Source organism: Puma concolor, chromosome A3, assembly GCF_028749965.1.
Source record: "Puma concolor isolate L17-30 chromosome A3, mPumCon1.1.hap2, whole genome shotgun sequence".
NCBI classification, from domain to species: domain Eukaryota; kingdom Metazoa; phylum Chordata; class Mammalia; order Carnivora; family Felidae; genus Puma; species Puma concolor.
In genome coordinates this window covers 54439750-54463081 of record NC_141669.1, presented here as the reverse complement: position 1 = coordinate 54463081, position 23332 = coordinate 54439750, and the positions used below count along the sequence as shown (strand labels likewise).

General features: G+C 40.2%; 1 protein-coding gene across 17 annotated transcripts in view; it reads right to left on the bottom strand.

Annotated features, from left to right (window-relative positions):
- Nucleotides 1-3463: 3463 nt before the first annotated feature.
- The window catches only part of AAK1 (AP2 associated kinase 1), a 172172-nt gene continuing 152303 nt past the window's right edge, over nt 3464-23332 (bottom strand). For 7 of the 17 annotated variants that reach the window (XM_086700939.1, XM_086700932.1, XM_086700937.1 and 4 more), the window contains 3 exons: nt 22384-22494; nt 20537-20647; nt 3464-10582 (listed from right to left, as the gene is read on the bottom strand). In XM_086700939.1, coding sequence (XP_086557065.1) covers nt 9453-10582; nt 20537-20647; nt 22384-22494 — 1352 coding nt within the window. In that variant the 3' untranslated portion in view covers nt 3464-9452. Of the gene's footprint in view, nt 10583-14547; nt 19621-20536; nt 20648-22383; nt 22495-23332 lie in introns of those variants that run through there. The other 10 variants (XM_086700943.1, XM_086700942.1, XM_086700940.1 and 7 more) reach the window with 3 other exon arrangements.

Below are 23332 nucleotides of genomic sequence, written 5' to 3'. Positions count from 1 at the left end.
CACAGTGGTGAATACAGTGTTTTGTTTTTAATGTTTATTTACTTTGTGAGTGCACGTGCATGCTTACACAGGGAAGGGACAGAGAGAAGAAGAGAAAGAATCCCAAGCAGGCTCTGTGCCATCAGCACAGAGCCCAACACATGGCTCAATCCTGTGAACCATGAGAGCATGACCTGAGCCAAAATTAAGAGTTGGACGCTCAACCAACTGAGCTACCCAGGTGCCCCCATTTTTTTGAAATTCACTGATATAGTGTAATTTTCCTTTTCTATCCTACAAACATTTATTCTGTGATGTTATTAGTATGAGAACTGGAGGGAAAAAACATCCAAATCAATGATATTGGAATGCAAGTTAGATATAATAAGATATGGAGAAGGCTGTTAATTTAAGAAGGATAAATCTTTTAGGAAAAAAAACATATAATGTAAAAAAAAAAATTGGGGACCAGGTTGCTCTCCTGGGGAAAAGAACAGTGCAGCTGTGGTGCCCTTAAATTGTGGGTTATTATTTATACAAGGTCCTTGTATAAAATAGAACCACCTTGTTCTTTAAAAGATATCCTTCCTTCTTTACACCCCACTCAGTCCTCAATGCACTGCAGTCTGCCCTGACTATTTTACTGAAATTGCTCTTGCTTGAGTTCACCTCTGGCCTCCAAATGACAAATCCAATTAACATTTTCCTATCTCTTGATTTCTCTGTGGCATTTAAAAACTACTGACCACTTCTCAGTCTGGAAAAGGTTTCCTCTCTTAGCTTTGGTATCCCCCTTCTGTTCGTCTACGTTTGTGACTCAGTTTCCTTCATGGCTTTGTTTCTCCACCCGTCCTTGAAGTGTTGTCATTCCCAAAGGGTGTTGCAAATGTTCCTCTCATTCTACATTCTCCTCATCCAAGGCTCACTGATAGACTCACTGATGACTTTCCTCTACCAGCAGTCAAGATTTCTCTCCTGATTCATACTACTAATGGCCATCTGGACAACTTTACTTCAACAGCCCATGTGCAGGCACAAGAAAGACATACTGAACTACTGTGGCTGTTTCACCTTGTGTTTTTGAACACATATTTTAACTGGGCTAGCATTGATGAATTTTCATCAAGAAATTCTTCTAAGAAATCCTACTAACTCTATTAGGCTAATTTAATTTTTGATCAATTTCCTAGGCAATGTATTTCCAGGGATCCAGTCTTTTCTTTCTTTTTATTTTTAATGTTTATTTATTTTTGAGAAAGAGAGACAGAGCATGAGCAGGGGAGGGGCACAGAGAGAGGAAGACAATGAATCTGAAGCAGGCTCCAGGCTCTAGGCTCTGAGCACAGAGCCCGACACAGGGCTTGAAACCACAAACCACAAGATCATGACCTGAGCCAAAGTTAGATGCTTAACCGACTGAGCCACCCAGAAGACCCGGGATCCAGTCTTTTCTGTATACATTTTATAATGGAGACTTATTAGTCAATTTTTGGTTCATTTCAAATTTTACCAATGTACCTTCTGCTACTAAGTCCTCTTGTGGCTACTAAACCTACTAAATTCAAATTTCCTGAGTCAAAATTTTGATTCAAATTTTGTCAAAATTTCATTCTTCCATCAATTTTCACTGATGCGTGGTTTTAACTGATTTGAATTTTACTTAAACTGAATATTTCTACTAGTAATAGTCATTAGAAACTGAACAAATTCTGACAGTTTATATTTAATTTTTGGTTACTCCATTAGAAAACTGTGATCAATTAATTCCCTTCCAATAACCTAGGGTTCTCTAAAGAGTAAAAACCGAGTCTGTCCTTGGGTTAAAGGTCCTGCTCAGAAACAGGATGAGGCTGGGGAGATCAGGTAGAAATACTAATTTCACCATATGTGACTTCACCATATTCTCTCAGTGCTAGAGAACTGAGCTGCCTCTGAAGAGTATACTTGGATTCTTTTGGGCCCTCTAGACTTAACTTGCATAAAAGGTTGAGGAATTATTTGTCTTCTTCCATGTAAGCTGAGATGCTGAGGCCCTCTAGACCTTACTACCCCAATATAAGGATAGATAAACTCAAGGAAAAATTCTTATGATGGAAGGAAAAAGATCTCTGTCTCCAAATCCAGAGAGACGGGTCTAAATTATCTGCTCACGGCTTTTCTCTGGGCCTCACTCTGGTTTTTCCCACTTGGTTTTCGATTAGGGGGTAATACTTCCCTGGCTGGTCTCTTATTAACCAGTCTCAAAGCTAGCAAAAGTAAGCCACAAAAGGGTGAATGCAAACGATAGCGTCCTGTGGGAGCCAGAGTGTCTAACTCTGGCTCTCCCTACAAGGAAGGCAGAGCTAAGTCACTGCAGGTGAGTCGGTCCACATGTGCAGAAGGCTCTGATTCCTGCCATCTGTCTTGGTGGGAATAATGCATCTATCTGAAATGGCTTCCCCCAGAGCAGTCCAAGTCACAGACAAGGAAGATTGTACTCTTGGTTAATGATAACTTGAAATAGAAAAAGCAAAGGAACTTCACACTGTAGAACTAGGCAGGGCATATATTTAAAGACAGGTGAATCAGATGTTAAATGAATCTTCAGAAAAAGTAGGCACGTTTGGTTTTACTTATATATATTATACCATAATTCTCTGGATTCCTGGATCTTCTTTGAACCATTATCAGTTTGAACTCAGAACTGAACTCAGCCCTTTGCCAATTCTCCCTGAATGATGGATGTCAAACTCGTTAAAGCTCAAATGTTACTATTATTTTCTCAAATTTGGAGAGGAAACAGGCAGTTTCTCTCCCACAGTATAGATTTAGAAATTCTTAGGAATAACTCATTTCCCCCCAAGACTTCTCTCTGTGTGTGTACTTTTTAATGTTATTTTAATTCCAGTATAATTAATGTACAGTGTTCTATTAGTTGCAGGTGTACAGTATAGCAATTTTACAATTCTCTACATTACTCAGTGTTCATCATGGTAAGTGTACTCTTAATCCTCTTCACCTATTTCACTCAGCCCCCCACCAACCTCCCTCTGGTAATCACCAGTTACTTTTCTGTAAAGACTCTGGCTTTTTTGTTTGTTGTTTCCGAGACTTCTTTCTTTGTTATGTTAACGCTGGTCTCTCTTAAGGGATTTTTGTGTGTGTTTTTAAAGACTGAATATTGATGCCGGTCATATTCAAATAACATACTTTAGGAGCTCACAATAAAGTTTACAATAGCAGGGAGCTCTGTGGTTTTTCTAGCTCAATCCATATGGCCCCATTGTCTTGTATTATTTCATTTACGTCTCCATGGAACATCTAGAATGGAAAGAAGTTGTCAGGAAATAACAATGTTGGCATTGGAAACCTAGCAAACAACCAACCAAAAGTTGTCCTTTGAAACTTAAAAACATAAAACGAGGCTTGCTACTATAAAAGGTGCTTATGGAGCCCTTCAATCCTAGGAAGATCTGGCTTAAGAAATAATACAAAATATAAATCATTTATTTTTATTAGGTCCATTTTAATAAAGTGTATAAGAGTTTACAACTCAAAAAATTATTCATAAAAACTATCAGATACATAAGATAGATCACACGAAGAGTGCAATAACATAAATCCAATAGTCTGCAAATAAGAGGTATTGCAAAAACTGTTAAGATTGACTTTATAAATGTCTTTTTCCCTTCCTTTCCCATGTTCACAGCCCTTGAGATTGCATGCACATATTGTCTTCTGAGGTCTGAGAACTTCAGTATTCCTCATAGCTGGGTCGACTTCCTCATTCAGTCAACTCAGAATGTTTTGTCAGCAGAGAGGTTCGCCTCTTCTCCATGGAATGAGCATGGTCCTTGGCCTTTATTTGGTTTCTGTCCCCTAACAAATGGCATCAAACACTTTCTCTTTCAAAGGAACATCTTGCAGGCCTTGTGCTGTCTGGTCACTGTTGCCAGTCCAACACCACACGAGCCAAGGGTTCAGGTCAAACCCTACTGAGTTCCATCTTTGTGGATGAGACGAGCATGCTTACTGTGGAAACAGGCTGAGGCAATGGCTGATTTTCCCACCTTTATCTACAACAACTCCAGTTCTAACTCAAGAGTTGTTGGCCAATGGGACTGAATTTACTCAAGCCAGCTACCTACTGTCACCACTTGGTATTCTTTGGATGCCTTCATAAGGAGGTCTTCACACCATGGCAAAAAGCATGAGCACACACACACACACACACACACACACACACACACACACATCGACACAGACACACACACCCTTCTCCATTCACAATCCTCAAATAGGAGTCTTTGGTAGACTCAGAGAATACAACTGGATTTGCCATTTCAGAGTGAAAAGGCTACATTGTTTTCTCTCACTCCCAAAGTCTCACTTTAACTGACATGGTTAAAAAGCATTTCTGCAATTCCTTGCCAAAAGGAATCAGACAGATCCCTTTAACACATATATGCAGTTCTATTACAACGCAATGCAGATAATATTGACTTGATTTCAAGAACAGAACACTGTTACTATAAACTCAAAACAGTGCCACCCATACTGAGACTGATGGGAAATAGCTCAGACTACATTTCTTACAGAATTATAAATTACGGGAATCCTGGACTAAGCCACCCGTGTGCTGGTTAGCATTTAGCCATTTTTTACAAGCTATTCCAGAGTCCCTTCACACCTAAACTTGCCCCTGCATTCTGGAGCGCATTGGGCTTGTGTTAGATCATGGTGGAGAGATGCCTTTGGGTTGTCTCCAGAGTAAGGCTGGACTTCTGCCAGCCTTCCTTCATCTGTTCTTCTAGTCCATAAGAAATGGGGAAGGTGAGCCATTTCATTCTTATTTGGAATTATTCCAGTGTGGTGAGATTATCAAAGGTTAGGCTGAAACTTAAGAAACTGTTTACAGTAACAAAGGCACATAGAAATTAACATGATCATTCGGTCCCACCTCTCTTTCATCCACTTATTGGTATGGTCATAATAGGGTAATGTTAAGTGAGGAAATGAAGGGGTGGGAACAGGTACAAGGAAGGTGAGCCAAGAAGATTTGCAGGAATAAAGAAGCAGGAAAGAGCTGTGTCTGGCTGTGTCTTAGTGATAGGATCTTGGATACCACACGTGGGAGGCCTGTTTCCTAATAAAGGTCAAGGTACAAAGGAGGCAGTAGAACAGGAAGTCGGAGAGGAAGGTGGCACCTGGGGAATCAAGACACCGCCAGTGTGGATTTTCACATCTAAGCTGAGGCAGCTAGTTGTTTGCAGCAACATAGAAAATTTATTTTTGTAGGAAAAGAACACAAAAACAACTCCCAACCAGATACTACTTTTATTTTCAAGCATCTTGAAACCCTTAAGTGAACTTCACAAGTTTGCAAATATTCTGATGGTTTAAAAAAACAAAACAAAAAAACCCAAAAACCACAGTAGTAGTTCACAAAGGGACTGAAAAATGAAGAATTTAAATGACATGATTCCATTTAAACTCTTCATGTTTACTCCATCAGGCAGGATGGGAGGACTGGAACCCAGGAGTGACTGCAGGCATTTACAAAGCACTTCCACCTCCTCAAAAACTGCGGTCTTTCCAGCGGCTCTCCTATGTTTCTTTTATCAAAATAATCCGGGTTCTAAATTTCTCAGCTAAAACTGCACCTGTGTGACCAGCAGCCATTCCACAGTTGACTGGCATGTGTTTTACAATTTCAGTTCCAAAGACACAGCAGAGAATGACATCTTCCTTTATGAAAGGCACCCAATGACTCCATTCTCATGCTGGAGAATGAGTTGGCTCTCACCCTTCTCCCGTTTCCTGTAAAATTTCCTATTTGATAAAATGCATACAAACTATATGATCTATGTTCTGATGACGTTTCCTTATGGTATCAAATACAGCATGGTTCAATTTCTATTGTCAGATCACTCTGGCGATTATATTTATTTTAAATAAAACTGAGATCTGCAACTTTATGAGTCAGTGAAATATCCACCAAATAGCTGAAAACACTTATGTACATGTACTCTAAAACTTACTAAATCAACAACGGGCAAATAAGATGCCGATATTTTTCTTGAAAGTTTAGAAAGAAACGCTGGTCACCAGATTAAACTCAGACCTAATGTGGCCACGTGAACATGTACACACCAGTCCACACATAGGAAGTTTTCAACTCATTAATAATGAGTGAGCCCAAAATGAAATTGAGTTTAAGATCCAGGTTCCCTTAGGCTCTGCCCAGCATCTGCTTCCACATCAAATTTTGTTCATTCCACTTCCCAATCTAACAAGGACTGGGAGCCTAAAGGGTCATATGTAGCTCAAGAAACAGCTATGTTAAATATTTTCCACCACACATAGTAAAACTTCATTAATTTAATAGTGACTGTTAGTCAATTAACATAGATTCTTTAAAAGTTCATCAGTGCATGTTGTGGTTCGATGCTTTACATCTAAATATATTCTGGCTCATCGTGCTCCACTGAAATGAAAGATCACAAGTTCCCGCATTCCCTAACAAATGTGTAAAAGCAAATAACACATAAAAGTAGAAAGTACAGTATTTTGTTGACTATATATCTTAGTTTTCTCTTTAATGTTAACCTGTTGCAGTATAGTTTTTGGAAACATGCATTTGGTACTAACTCAAAGCACCCTGAGCACTCCTAATTCCCTTAATGCTAAATTTTCTAGAATTCCAGATTCAGAATGGCCTCTGGCAAGAATATTTTATCTTTATTTTTTTAAATGTTTATTTATTTTGAGAGACAGAGAGAGAGAGAGAGAGAGAGAATGAGCAGGGGAGGGGCATAGAGGGGAGAGAGAATTCCAAGCAGGCTCTGCACTGTTAGCATGGAGCCCGATGCAGGGCTCAATCCCACGAACCTTGAGGTCATGACCTGAGCAGAAATCAAGAGTCGGACACTTAACCGACTGAGCCACCCAGGTGCCCCAGCAAGAATGTTTAACCTTTAAATGATGCATTTACCCTATATGATCCAAAGATCAGTGCAGAATTTACTAGTTATTAGCTAATAATTAATGTAATTTAGTCAAACAATTTTCATGCATCACTCAATAAAAACACAAAAGTAATTTGCATGTTTTTACATTCATTTCCTATTCAAAGAATGTATTTAGAGTCTCCACCCACAATAGGTCTCCAGTGAGAATAAAAAACATTGCAAGCCCATGCTTGACAAATGATTCAACTACGTGATAAAATCACCATGATTTTATCGATTTTACCTCGAGAGCTAACATGGCTACTTGATTAGGAAGAAGTGATCAAATAACCAAAGGAAAGACATTTTGCAGGGCTATTACGGAGGTAATCCTGAATATCTGGAAGAGTGAGTGAGAGCGACCTTCTCCTTTAAGAGTTTCTGACATGGGGTGAGTACCTCCCTGAATATTCCTATCCTCTTAGCTCCTGCTTTTGAGGCCTTTAATTGATAATGGCCAAGGGAAGAGTCTGGGGTGCAAAGTTCCATATGCATTAGCTCAAACTACTTATTCAACTGAAAAAATGATTTTGCATCAATTGTTACACAGAAAAATCAGAAATAATCACTGGGAGAAAAGCAAACTTTTAGAGGGAACATTTCGCATTCCCCAAAGTGAAAAAGACTGGTGTGGCTGAAAACTCGGTGGAAAACCACTGCTGATAGCCCTGATCCAGTGCCAATGATCAAAGTTTATCTTTTAACATGGACATTTGAAATAGGTGGAGACTACACTAGAAAAAGTATTGAAAAGTTGCCATTCATATCCTACCACCAAGACCCCTGAGCTTTAAATTTAAACAGTGTGATACCTAATCAACTGCAGTATGAGTCTAGCATTCTGGCTTGAATCTTCGATGAATTTCCAACTCTTTTACATCATTAATTTGGTTTGGTAAGTAACCCTCCCAACTTCTCCAGCTAACAGAGACATCACTAACATCTATTATTACAAGTAACAGGAAGCTTTTGGGTTGAAACATGGCCCAGCAGCTCTTTCCATTAAATTGAACTTCCTCAGCAGAAATCTTCCCATAGAGACACGAATTTCACCTTAAGGCACTATAATAAAGGGTATGAAAACAGCCAGGAATGAGTCAGATCTTTCCAGAAATAGAAGACATTTCAAAACCACAACTCAGTCACCTACCTGGCCTACTTCAACATCTACAGAGGACAGAGAATTGAAAGGTTTTCATGGCTAGCTGATTCAGCTCTTTTCTCTTCTTCCAAACTGACTTACATATCTCAGATTTCTATTTGCTCAAGAGGCAGTGGAGAAAGAAAGCAAGGAATTGGAAAAAACAAATAAGGAAGCAAATCTAGTTTGTAGCCTAGTCTCATGATGAATTCCATAGTGACAGCATGGAGTGCTCACAGGTTTTTAAGTAGTTAATAAAATATTACTAACACCATATACCCAATGGTTAGAGCTGTAACAAGGTGCTCTTTTCTATCGTTCTGGGGGGCGGGGAGAATTATAAAGATAACTAATTTTTCAAGACCATGTACAGGGAATTTGTTAATAGCAAATAGCACATTTTGGAGAAAGAAAAATCTATTCTAAAGCCTCAGTTGCAGCAGGATTTTCCTACACATTCCAATGAATTCAATTTTGCCACAAGAAAAGAACTAAATAAAAACAGGGCTCAGATCAATTAGGTCAGGAGACAAATGCCAGTAAATTAGTGATTGTGGAGGTAGGTATAGTATGACAGGATTTACCTAAAGGAAAAATGCTCCCTGTGCACACACACATGGCACACACATACCTGTGCACTCCTGGTGATTTAAAAAGCGTGGGCATGGGAAGGCTCAACACTGTTAGACATGAGCACAGATATCTCATCTGTTTGCATTTCTATGTAGGAAAGGATCTGACACACGTTACACACCCACACTCATATGTGTGAGAGGCCAGCCTGGCTCGCACAGACTCAGAAACAGATCCAGAGAATCCTTGTAGAGTTGCTGGTTTTACAGGAATGACTAGTATCTGCAGGATCACACTTCCTTTTGATTTGCAGGATTTTTATCTTGCATTTCCTTCCAGAAATATGCCCTTTGCAAGAGCATTAAGTCAAGTCCTGAAGGGACTAATCTTGTGTCCTCCAATGGACATGACTCAGAATGGAAACTGCAGGAATAAACCTTGCAGTAACATGGCCCCTTTTGGTTTGGGGTGAAGTATTTCTGGATTCAAGCAGTTTTGGGGCAAACAAAGAAAGCAGAGTTCTGGGTGGAGGTGGAGATGGAAATGCCTGGAAGTCCAGAAATCAATATAAACAAAAGAAATGAGCATAACTTAAAGGGGTTTCAGTTAAGTATCACTGCAACGGAGTTTGTTGAGCACACAAGTTCTGCTGATACGTGGAACTGAAAGATAATAATTGGTGTATTTCTTGAGATAGGCTCAGCTGGGAGTGACGTGGTAGGTACTGAGGGTGGGGTAAAGACAGACGCCTAAGGCTCAGGTTATCGCTCCTAAGGTTTCTGCTTGCCTGATTTTGAAGGAAAGGGTGCTAAAGCAAAAGGATCTGCAGGTGGCAGCTCCATAGTCCTGGAGGAAAGGGATGTGATGGAAACAGAGCCAGCTATCGACTGTTTGTTGGTCTGTGAAACAATTTTGTAGGCAGCAATGGGCTGGGCTTCTGGATTTGGCTCATCTTCTGGGCTATAGTGACGGGAATATTTGGATAAAGACTGGGGGCGGAATGGTTTGCCAGCCATGGGGCCTGAGACAGCTTCTTTCTGGGGCTGAGGTCCTTTGTTTCTGTCGTTAGGATGACCCCCAGGTTCCAGGGAGGATCCCCTGGGAGAGATGCTGTCTAGATGGTCTGCTGCTTGTACAGAATGGGAGGGGTGGTTAGACTGTTGGACAAAAGCAGCCATGGAATACTGAGCTCGGACGGGGGCATACGCTGCCCTCTCTAGGCCTGGGAGCAAAGGAACATCGTCAGTCTGGTTGAGGAGACTGGCCTGCACGGGCAACTCCTGGGAGGCGCTCTGGGCAACTGCTAATTCCTCCATGCTCTTCTTCTTGGTAAAAGGAGCTCTCAAGAACACGTCCGCCTCCTCTGGCTGGGAAGGAGCCACACTGCCCTTGGAGACAAATGGAGCTTTGGAGAAAATATCCATGTCATCAGTTGGAACCCTTGAGCTCCTGAAGGGAGCTGTGGCAAAAACATCTGGCTCCCCGAGACCATCAGTGGTCGGTTGTGTGAGGGCTTGGAACTGGTTCTTTCTTCCACCTTGGCCTGCTTTTGCTTGCTCAGTAGAGACTTCTGGCTGAGTGAATGGAATGGCTCCTCCCAGTTTCCCTTGCGGAGGCTTGCAGCTCTCATCCTCTTCTTCAGACTCCATGAGGAGAGGTCGGGACCCACTGCAGTCTAGCATGTCCCCCTCGAGATCAGTCCCTTCCTCTTCGCTGCTGTGGAATGAACTGTTGCTTGAAGGGCCATCTCGGGCCAAGTAGTCAGATTCTAAATTGTTCTGAGTTTTCATGCCAGGTACTCTGGAGGGATCTGGATACAAGGGAAGGCCTTTAACACCCGCTGAGTCTTTAAAGTGCTCTATAGTTATTACAGGACAGGGATTGGGCTCTCTCTGGAGACCTAGAAAAGCACAAAATGCAGAATTAATGCACAGATCAGTCCAACTCTCCTTGGAACATTTAACGGTCAACCCGCGGCAGAAACATTGTGGGACCAAATAATAAAGGTTGAAAATGGAAAAGGAAAAACAGAAAAATAAAAGTCAGGCAAGGAAACTGCACACAAACTGGAACACAAGCAATTACTATATCACATTTTGGATCATGATCGGCACAATGTACAGGAAAGGAGATGAAGATGTTAGGCACACAGACATTCAGCATAACTATGAGCTGCTCCTACTCGCGGGGCCAGACACGGACACCTGCTCTACCTGGCACTGGCTCACGATGGAATGAAAACAAACCCAGTCACTCATGTCCACATACACCATGGCAGTTCTGCATTATGTAGAAGTACTGTCTGGGGACAAATGCAATTCAGTATCTGACATGTGGTCATCTGCTCCATGCTGCCTGTATCTGAGGACAGATTCCTCCCAAACCACCCCCCTCCCCGCCCCCACCACCACCCTGGAAAAGCAGCAGAACACGGCTGCTTGATAAATACAAGATTTACATCATAAGCACTACTCAAAGAGCACAAGAGTGCCCCAAATACCAATACTGAAGGCACTTTCTAAGGGGAGGAGACATAGTCAAAATCATATTAAATAAATCACCTTCAGCTGGAATTGCTCTGGAATTTTGTTTTCAGTCTTCTAAGTTACCAAAGATCTCCTCTGCTTAAATGAATCTATGATAAAGTCCTTTAGGCAGAAGGAGTAAAATACAAGGATAATTATAGAAATATTTGCAAACTCTAATCTACCAGTCTACTTCTATCTAGATAGAGGTGCCTCAGGGTGCTCTGGCTTTTAAAATCAAATAGACAATTATCAGAATGCAAGACAGCTTACCTTCCAAGAAATATTAGCAGGTTAGAAGTATGTCATTGGGCACATGTTAGCAAGAGGGCAGGAAAAAGGCATATGTAACTAAGCAAGAAGAATCCAGAGAAAGGGTGGTTGGGGGTAAAGATATCATTTCATCATGGGTTTCCCAACCCACCAGGCATTTGGTACAATGGTTTAGATTCTGTAGACGACTTGGAACCTCTGTACAGAGGTAATTCCATCATCCCCTCCCCACATTACCCTCTCCCCTTCCAGGCAAATCATTAGCTAGTAGAAACTTCTGCTAACAATTATCCCCTGCTAAGGTTTCTGCTTGAATTAAGCACACAGAACACAGCAGAAGCAGCATCAAAATCAGTTTATTGGGAAACCAGTCACTTAGAGGCATTACATTGTATGCAAAGAGATGTAGAGAGAGATCGGAACATTTCAGAAGATACGGTACAAAAATACTCGTTTCTCGGAATTCTATTAACTTTTTAGCAGTGCTTCTTTTTAAACAGCTCTGACCTTAAATATCGTTTTCAGAAAGAAAAAAAAGGTGGGTGCCCCCCTCATTTTCTAAGAGTTCAAATGCATTCAGTGAATTCCTGATTAGAATCTTTAAGTAAAATTCTGTACTGGTGCCAAATGGCTTTCTGAGTAGTGTTTGAAGACTATGATTTTGAAGAGGATAAGTTTTTTCTTTGAGCGACAGCTTTAGTATGGTACCTACACGGTGACTTGGAAGCATTAGTCAGCTGACAGGAAGTAAACGGAACACCTTCTTTCTTGCATGGTCAAACTAATAATGGCATCATAGCCATCAATAATGAAAACTGAACAGTTTGACAGGAGTTGGTGTTTTGGGGAAACTTAAATTGAATTCAGTCAGATCAGTTTGTGTGTAGAGAATGCCAAAAAGCAGCTACCTATAGAACCAGGGGCACTTCGGATGCCTGCGGTCTTAGATTACATTTCAAGAACTATCAGGTACCAAGTAGAGATGCCCACATCCAGAGCTGGACAGGATGGAAGAACATGCTTAACCTTTCTAGATTACTTAAAAAGTGGGTTCTTGGTTGACTGGAAACCTGGCACACTAGCATATTCTAGGATTTTGATGGTAATAGGAAAACTACACCTAAAACTTCAAGAACTTTTAAAAATTCACAAGCACAGTCACAAAACCCCTATAACATTGAGTTTGCAGGGAAAACTTACTTCCTGTTCTTCAAAACAAGGCCAGATCCATTTCTATTTTTCAGCATTCTTCTGCCTTCTAGGGTTGGAAAACTAATTTAAAGGATTTTCCTGAGAAGGCCAAGTCTCTTAACCTCTTCATTCTTTTTTAGAGAAGGTGTGGTGTGACTACAGCAGAGAGCAACTACCCTTTGCAGCTCTCCAAGCCGGGCATTCTGGAGACCAAAGAATGCCGGTGGGTTTGGGGATGCACAGATATCCACGCTCTCTCAGCGCAAGAAACAAAATGGTCAAGAGAAGGAGAGGTTCTAAATAACTGTGAGCAGAAGATGGACATTAAGTCTTGTTGGCAGTTACAGGTTCTTTCTGGAATATGAGTGTGTTCTAGTAGGGTAGGGAAAGCACATGTTTTCAAGGTGAACAGTCCTTGTAGATGAGGATGGCCTTGCACTATTAGGAAAACATGTTTGCAGAGGTCTGGCTACTAGCAATGAAGGATTTGCACTAATTTAACCTCATGTCTTGGCCCCGTTCCTCTGGTAACCAACCACGCATAGCAGATGCCCCATGACCACAGAGCTCAATGAAGTTAGCCCGTTGTCCCTGAGGGGCGGAGGGCTTAAATCCAGGACATGGTCCTACAGTCTGCACAAGGGTCTTTCATATCATAAAGCCTAAAGTAGGGCATTTTGTTCTCATTCCCTCAAACTGTGTTATGTCTCTTTTCACTGTGGGTTTGTGTGCTAAATTAAGCAAGAAGGCAAGACACGCTTCTTTTTCTTGCTCTCATGTAGGGCGGTGTGCAAAGTTAAGGCTAAGCACACTTTTTGAAACTTCTATCAGGGATAATGCCATTTTAGTCTATTTTGAGGCTCCAAATTGTATAGATTTCCCTAAGAGTTCATATGCTTGACAGAGTGGGAAAGAAGTCCCCAAAAGTATCTGATGACTTAGCAACTCTCCTCACTAACTGCCTATTAACTTCCAAAGCAACCATCAGTGTTGAGTGATCTGGGGTACGTTTACCCTCGGAATTTTATCTGATGAACATAGTGAGAGGGTCATCAGAGTGCTTTCAAAAAAATCAAAATCTGAAGACTTAAATTTTAGGCTGGATACTCTTTAGTGCAAAATATCATGCACAATCAATCCAGAATTTTTCTTTCCTCCATACTACAAACTGAAATAACAGGTACAGGGAGTATCAAAGACCTAATTCTTGCTAAAAATGGAAAAATGAAGACTTGGGGAGTACTGAGAAACCTTCTCATACATTTAGCAAATAGAAAGCAAAATATCCCTTCATAAGAACGTCAGAAATGCAGCACCAATTGAAAGTCACACTCTTGGAGCCAAATCAGGGAATCAAGAGGTGTACATCAAATTAATAATTTCCACGACCTTTTAGCTTCGATAATAAAATTAAGGGTTCTACCATATGTTGTGCAGTGGCATTAAGACCCATGACTGGGGAATAGGGATTTGATGGGAGCCAGCATGGGCCAGTGATGCCGTGCCTCTCAAGCCAGTGGAGCAATTAAATGAGATTTCTCCCTGGGCATAAAGCTGCTGTTGCCAACATAAAATGTTTAATTAAACTGGCCTGGGTATATTAAAGATTAAATTAGAGGAGGATAGCTGCAAATCTGTGCTCCGTTTTCAAAGCCGCATCTTATCATATCAAATGCAGGCTCACGAGGGTTTTATTCTCCCTGACTCCATGGTAGCCATGACTCATTAAAATGTCCTCAGCAGGTGTCCGCACTTTCCTTGTGCACAGCTACTTACTGCCACTCAACAATGGGTTTAAATCCTTTGTGCAAAAGTAGGTTTTCAGATTAGGAAAACAGCAGCTATTTTAAGTTATTTACATCTGTGAACATCAGGCTCCTGGTTGAACAGATAAGTCTTTATTCCCCTGTATGTTTACATAGTAAATTGTTTACAGACTTTTTTTATACAATATTTGCGTAGCAGTGTTTAAATTTCATATTTTTACTGTACAAGGTAGCTTCGTGTACCTCTGCTTTGTCTTCTTAGGGAGGACATGATAAAGACCTGTGGTAAATATACAACCATGTGATAAGGCGGGGGGGGGGGGGGGAGGTGCAATAGGGTAGAGCAGAATACTCACAGGAAGAAGAGTAAGGTCAGGATACTACCATCAAAGTGGGAACCAAGGAAGTGTCTTCCATTCAAGCAACTACCACCATTTGGCAACTCTGCATAAGTTAGCATTACCCAAAGAAACTCCTTCCTCCACCTTGGTGAAAGGAAACCCGGGATAAACAAAGTAGTATCTTGTTACAGATTATTTGAAATGGAGGCCATCTGGGATTCATTTTGACTCAAGAAACCCAAGTACATCCAACTTCAGGAACATGACTAGGGTGGAAAATGAAAAGACTAACTTTGTGTTGGTAAAATTATAGTCTCCAGAGAGGAATAAAAAACAGTTTTATATTATCTGGAGTGTTTCAGTAAAGATTTCATTTTAAATATCCCTCTGCTAGTATCTCTGTTCTGCCCAGCAGCCTCTAATTCACTTAATTCAGTACTTTGGGCAACCCTATCATTTTTGTCCCCAAACTAAGTTAGTGGCTACACGAGCCTGGTAATCTTACAGTCAGAGAAAGTTAAAGACTCCTGGAAATTTAGACAAACATCATCATGGGAGACTTTACTTTGGCCCAAGATACCTATAGTGTGCATTTATTCAGGTGAACTCAGATCCCTCCATACTTCTGGGCTGAGGTCAACCCAGAAGGTCCTCCCCTTCCCATACAATTGCTGAAGGCAGACTGTTCCTGACTTGGGGAAAACTGTGTTAGTTCGAATCAAAATGATCAATTACCTGTCAGCAGAGCAGGAAAAGAGTATTATAAACAAAACCAATTATTTCATCTTGAGAAAATTTTTCTTGAGTTTGTTTCCCTGTAATTATTAGCAATCCAAGTTCTATAATTCTACTTCAGAAAGAGCCAAGTCCCGTATCAAGTGACACTGAACAAAGTGACAACCTCTTTCGGAGGTATTTTAAAATCCACATCTTTCCATTTTCTAAACTACTACAGACAGGTGAAATTATGGAAGTTCCCTTATTCAGAGGATCAAGGAAATTAAGAATGATAGTTGTCGCTTTCCATTATGAGCTCCTCTCGGGAATTTTCTGTGGATTATTCCTTTTACTGTCTTTAATAGTAACCACATTTCATCTGAGGTGGGTGGGTGATTTTGCTAAATGTTACCCTAAACCAGGAGTCATGGAAAAAGATCAAGAAAGAGATGCTTCCAGATGCTGAAAGCAATACTAAATGGATAATAATTCAACTGATTTTCCTATACCTTATTACCTTCCTTGATGGTATTTCTAAAGAGAGGAGTTTCAAAAATAACTTAAATGATGGCAGCATCATTAGAGTAAGTATTAGCTTCCCAAGTAAAACCAGATGGCTTTGAATGGAACAACACTCAATTAGCTGTCAAAATTCTGGTATGTCTGCTAAAGAAATCATTAATTATGATCATAGTTAGAAGTGTCTATTTAAACCTTATCTCCTCCGAGTCCCGTGTTTTTAGAAACACTGGGACCTGAATTTGGTGATCTAGTTATTTGAATGCTTTAAAGAAAAAAAAAAAAAAAAAAAAACGCCAACAATTTGTTATGTGTTCTGGTATAGTTACTACTCTTACACAGTTGGATTAAAGCAAATCAGAAACATATGCTTATAGTATCTGCCCATCTTTAAGTGTCAGATCACTGATTTTATGTTTTAAAAGAAATCTTCTGACACTGTTTTGTTGGAATAGGTAGGGTGTGTGAGTAATATTAAAAAAAAGAATCTATGTCCCAAACTGTCCAGTAATGCAGGCTTCTATTCAGTTAACCAAGAAAGAGCAACCCAAGTTAGTAAAAAGTCCATTATAATTCTCTAAAATGTAAATACTGCTACAGTAACAGTAAGAGCTACAGAAGGTAACTGAAGAACATCCGGATTATACAAATCCTTCATAGTCCTTCCAAAGCATAATAGTATGTACGTAGAAGTCTAGAATTCCATAAGCTTAAAGACCATCTAGTCCAAACCCATCATTGTATAAAAAAGGAACAATAGCTCTTAGAAGTGAAGAGCCTGCTGAAGGCTGCTTGGCCAGTGACCGGAAAAGGTCAGGGAGAGATCCCAGGTGACCTGGCCTGTCCTGTCCAGGCCTCTTCAGCTGGCCCGGCCTCCGGTTCCATGTGAAATGAAGTGGATGGACTAGAGACTGGTCTCTCCGATCCCTCTTGTGGAGTTCGTATGTCTACCAGTTATCAGCATACCTCACTCATATCAAATAAACCCTTTTAGCTTAGGGATGAAGCTATAAACTAAGGGAGGTCCCATTTGCTGGTCACTCACATGGATACCTTAGCAGAAAAATAGTTCTTCTCTATGAGGCCCCATTCCTAAAGAACAAACCCAAGATGATTTCATGTCATTATCTCCCTCAGACTTCCTCCATCCAGTCTCTGGCTGCTAGTCTGTTCATTTTCATTAATAGTCTCCATTAAGCTTTATTGAGCCAGATGACTAGATAATATATCTCAATGTGATTACGGGTAATACATGAAAGGAACAATTTAGAGATACCTAATTTCTAAACTGTACTCTTCATGGTTTCAATTAAATTGAGAAACTAGATATTTCATTATATTTCTAACATGTATATGTATGAAAAAAATCAAATTGGAAAACATAGGCATAAAACATTGTTCTTATTTAAAAATAAACATTTCCTTCGTTAGATTATACATTCTTTCTATGTCCAGGAAAAAGAATACAGTTTTGATCTTCAGTAATATTCCTGTCCACAAAGGTGCAAACCGAGTCCCATTTTCACTGCTATCCAATCATGGAGAGCTCTTCAAGGATATCTTTTTTTTTTTTTTTTTTTCCAGCAGGAAGGTGGTGCCTCCCTCAATTTTGGAAATGATCCATTATCCTAATAGAGGGCTTTACTTAGCTCATCTAGTTTCAGCTGGCACAGGAAGTATTTAAAGTCAGGAGGAAGGCTGAAAGATTCAGACTTTTCCTCCACTGCCTTTCAAAGGCTGCTCTCACATTTCTAGGGTCAAAGCTTGACCTCCAAAGTGCAGTGTTTTGCAGGCTGTTGTTGCTGCTCAACTCCCAACCCCCCCCCCCCCCCCCCCACTAAAGTGCAAACGTGAGGAAGGAGAAACAAAAGTACTAGATAGAGAAACAGGCAAGTGGGCTTGGAATTTTATTTGTACAAATCTGATCAACTAAGAGTTTCCCTTCTGATCATGGAAAACGGCACTCGAGGAAGAGAACCACAGTGGGTTGCTCTGTGCCCACCTCTTTTTCAAAAGGGCAATTTTATAAAATTGCTTTCTATGTAAGGAAAAAAAGATACACTTCAATGAGTAAGTACATATACAGAGGGTGACCATGAGGCATGTTGTCATGTCAGTGCAGGGTCCTTTATTTATTTTATGAACAATATTCTAAGGTTAGTGAGGAACTACGCTTTGTTTTGTTTTTTAATCTAGGAAGCCAAGGAAAACCAACTGAACATATTTCATTGGCTGCATCCTTCAGTTCCAACATCAGAGAGAAAGAAAGGTAAGTAGCCAGAGTCAAATTGTGCCCAGCTTGTAGGCACACTTATTTCTGATTATCTGAAAATAAACAACATGCTTATTCTACAAAGACAGAGGACCTGCTGAAAGCTTAAAGCAACACACAAGTCTACTCAAAATGATTCCATATGTTACACTGTAGGATTGCTGTGTAGTTATACAAGGGAAAGAGGTCAAAACCCTGTACAGACACCTGATATCAGACTTGAAACGCCAAGTGGAAACAGAACTATTCAGCGTCTTCATTTATACACAATTTACAATATTTGATTCAAAATAAAAATCACAAGAAAAATACATCTGTTTCTGCTACAATTCCTTCCCCTCCCCCATCCACCCCCCAGTGAAAAGTCTTCTAATAAAAGGTATCATATTACCACCATTGTCTTGTTTTGGTCTAATTCTGAGATCCCGGCTTGGGACAGTTAACATGAAAAGGAATGGCAATACTTGGGTTTTATATAATGTACACATTTTATCCAAGGATCTCAAGTACTTGCAGTCACGTCTCCAGATCTGAGAAATCACGGTTCAATGGAAGCCAGAATGCTGGATGAATGCTGGGCAGGTTGCATGGGGTGTAAAATCCCTTGGCTAAGTCTATGATCAAACAAGGTCAAAGCTGGTTGGCTAGAGCTGGGCTCAATTTCTCTTTTCAAACATATCCCATCCGTCAGTCAGTTTTACCCTCTCTTAAATCACACACTCATCTCCAGGCTACTGCCTAGAGTTAAGACCAACTGAAGAAGCCATGTCCTCATGATAATGCAGCAGCGTAAAAAGCAAAAACAGAGAAACACATTCATCAGCATCTGGCCAAAGGAGACAGGGGTTGGGAGGACTGGTGTGGGAGGCCATTCCTAGCAAGAATGAGACAAAGGTGTCAGTTCACTAGTTTCAGTTACAGTTAAGCTTTTGGTGGAGTTGATTCCAGCAGAGGTGAAGCTCATGGCATCTAGCGCTTGATTTAAGATAATGCTATTGAAGAGGGGTAATGAGAAAACACAGCAAACTAACAGGGAGGAACTGGCCAAGGAATATCTGGAGGGCCAAAGTGATTTTCTTTCCTTATCATTTCTACAGGAGAAGGCAAGGGGTAGGAGATAAGGGCTGGAGGGCCCCTTATTAGCAGATTTTTTAAAAAATCATTTTTCTTATAACTCCGTAATGAAAATGTATATTACGGTATGAAGGTTACAGAACTGCATCTGCTACTGGGTCACGGCTACAGGTCTATGAGCTGATCCACCAGCAGTAAAGACCTGGCTAGGTTGGGAAGACTGGACTCAGAGCTCCCACTGCTGTTTCTAGAGTGCCCACCTGGAAGTGGAGAAATAGGAGTTCAGTACAAAACACAGAGGGTTAAGGTTTAGATGTGCAGAGCAAGCAAAGGAGAAACAAAACAAAACCCTGGAGAAGAAACAATTTACATCTGCAAACTCTTACGTGTTGATTTTTAAACATATGAGTCGGATATGCACCACCTCCCACCAGAACTTCAGGCACTGTGTGCACACCATACCACAGGCAGAACACCTTGCAGAGAGGATGCTGTTTTCAAATGCCTATACATTTTGCCTGAGAACTGCTGGCTGTACACTAACTTCCTCATGATGTCGACTCATCTCCCTGATAAAGTAAAAATCAACAGCTGTTGCTTTGGGGAAAAATCTGTTATTAAGACCACTGCGATAGAAACATGCTTTAAGAAATATAGAGATGGTCCCATGGTAATTCAGTGTCTCATGGCACATTCAAATGGTTATAATCCATCAAAGAGGAAAAAAGATGCTCCACAAATGTCCAAAAGATACAAATGATATCAAAGCACCATGCTTAATCTCTTTGGGAAGAATATTTATTATAGATTATTCAAATCATGCTAAAAAATTTCAGTGCTTTTTTTTTTTAATATATGTATATATGACTTCAGGTTTCTACTGACTAAAGGTCACTTTATTTTTGGCTTGATACTTTGTAAAACCGGGTTTTAGTCAAAGAGTTAAATACTTTTCTTCTCTCTGAATAAACACCACAGTGACGTTTTAAGGTAACTACATCTCCATCTGTATCTGTGTCTCTATCTTATACTGGTCCAGCCCCAAGGCCTGTCATTACCCCAGTTCCCTTCACTAAGTGTTGATGCTTTCTTCCCTCTTGCAGATTAGGCACATTACTATTTTGTAAACAGCTGTGATGCCAAGTTCTTCTCTTTTCCCCATCCTCTCTTTCTTACCTTGTGGATTTTTGGTTATCAATACAGGAATAGGGTCAAACTCATCTTCTGCCACCTTGTCCGAGCCCTCAGGGACATCAAAACCTGAGATGAGATTACTATCTTCTGCAGCTTAATACAGAATGCAAGTACACAAGCAGAAACAACAGAGGCAGAGATTAGCAAATGAGAGAACATGTCAGAGGCATAAAGTTCCACCTATACAATCACTGTTGTTTTTGAAGATGAAAATGCTTATTTTCATGAGTGGAAACAAAGGTAGCAAAACTGAAAAATAGGGAAACAGAAAAAAAATGGTTTCAGGCTGGCCATGTTAAGACTTTCATAAATGATTAGGGAGAAGGGTTATAGAATGATCTCTACTACCATTTTAAGACCTTTAATTGTAGTTATTGTGAAATCTCTCTTCAACGTCAGTAATTCACAAAGGCACAGGAATTAGTCATTTATCTTCCTTATTGAGCAAACAGGGGCCTGACTAACAAACAATATTCAAGAAACTCAAAGCTAGGGGCAGGGGGGAGGTAATTAGTAGTAACTGCTGTATACAAGGCAAACAAAATCTTTCTGAAAAGACTTGCTGTCCTATGATTGGGAAGAAAGACTTTCCGACAACTCTGATGCCTCAGGGAATGTTGGGGCCCAAGATCACATGCAGATTTCAAGCAGAAGTCTGTTAGATATCCTTCTCCATTTTGATAAAGACTATTCTACCAGCACAAGCGCTAGCTGAGCACCTATTCTGCAAATGATGCTTCTCTGTAATTACACATTACCGCTGACACACTCCTGCCAGACATAATTGGTTAAAAACACATACTCTATAAAAACATAATCATTTTAATGTTGTCAAGGGTAAAAACAAAACCTCAGCTCTTACCACTGCAAACCATAAACTAATTTTGTTTTGTTTTGTTTTGTTTTGTTTTTTAAGTAGGCTGTATGCCCAGCGTGAAGCCCAATAAGGGGCTTGAACCACAGCTTTGCGATCAACACCTGAGCTGTTATCAAGAGTTGGACACTTAACTAAGACACCTGAGAGCCCCAAACTAACTGTTTTTTAGTCATCTCAGGGAGGCTTACTTCTTGAATTTCCTTCAGAAGAAACTTACATTGTTCCTCTTCTATATATGTGCTCCTTCCAGAAAACCAATTTCACTACCCAAGTACAGAAAGAAGGTTAGTGAATGCCTGCATAGAGTAAGCCAGGCTCTGTGCCTCTCACTTCTACGAACAACTCACTGAAGAGAGCCCAATTCAAGCTACTTCTGTCCAGGAGCATTTCACACCAGTATTAACCCAAGAGTAAGAAGTGAAAATGGTAGATCAGAAAGAGAAATCTAGTAACCAATCATGACTCAAAATTCGAAACTTTTATAAGTTCAATCTTTGAAGACTGACTTTGAGGACTTGGCCTGCTTCTTTAACATAGCAATCCCTACTCAAAAACTTTAAATCGGATTTGATGAAACAATTTTAAGGTCTCAGGCTAACAAGTATCGTATTAATTAATAATAAAAGGGAGTCAGTGGATAGTCAACGCAACCATCTACATGCGCGGACCGCAAAGGTACGTAGCTCTGCCTTTAATGGAGACCATGGACTATGTGCATTCCAGGAGACTGCCAGAAAGCAATGCCTACACCAACCTGTTGTCTAAGCCTTATTAGGTACTCTTCCTGAGAGGGATTCTAACACAGAGGCTAAGAGTACAAACTCAAGTTTTCCATAGAGAGGAGGGGGCTAAAAAACTTCACTGCCAAAGACTTTTGGTAAGAAAAATTCTCAGAAATCATTCAGATCTCCTTTAAGGATACACGTGCCCCAGAGGACAGGAAAGCATTTACCTTTATGGGCTGGAGCGGATATCGCTATGGGGGCAAACTCTTCCAGCAGGTCAGTAGTAGGGTTAGAAAGCAAGGAGCAATCAATCAGGGAATCTTCCCCGGTGAGAGAATCTGAGTCCAGATTAACAGCATCCCAGGTCAGTGATGGCATTAAATGGCACACACAATACCATGAGATTAGATCTTAGCCTTTAAGTTACGGCATTTACATGTTATACATATAAGCCAAGGCGAGAAAAGAAAACCAAAAGTAACATATTAAGCCCGCCGAATTTTCATCTATAGTAAGATATATTTCTAGATTCTTTTAACATTAACATATAAATATGGAATAATTCTTTGCTCAGAGGTTGCTGGGTAAGCAAGTATGTGATTTGGATGCCAATAAAACTTCAGCAACTTAGTTCTCAGCAAATGCTATTTGGGAAAAAGGACTTTGCAACTAAAGAGTTTCATTTAAACTTTCCCTAAACATTTATGGGAAAAGGTACTATAGGATGAAGTATCTAAGTTGACTAGGAGGGGATTGTCCCTGACTTATTATTAGCAGAATATGACACGGTTAAACAATACTTTCTAGAACTCAACTAGATCCCCATTTGAAACAAAACAATCTTGCTTCTTACTAGTATTTTTTAAATTTGAATTGCTCCTCTGGACACATGACTTTCACTTTTAGTTAAGGAACAGAAGGAAGGCAAAATTCAGAGTTCAAGTATTTTCACATACAAATTGTTCTCTGGGAAAGTTTTCTAAGAGAAAACAGTCAAGTACGCACAAGAGAAAGGAACTGCATTATCTTTTATGTTCATTTTCTTTCCACTTAAATGTAAGTTTATTTTCACAGTTCCTAGACTTCCAATGGTTTCTGTTCCAAGTTAGAAAATCAGACTCTTTTACCAAGGTTGACTATGGACTCGATAAAAATGCAGGTTATCAACTCTGTGTT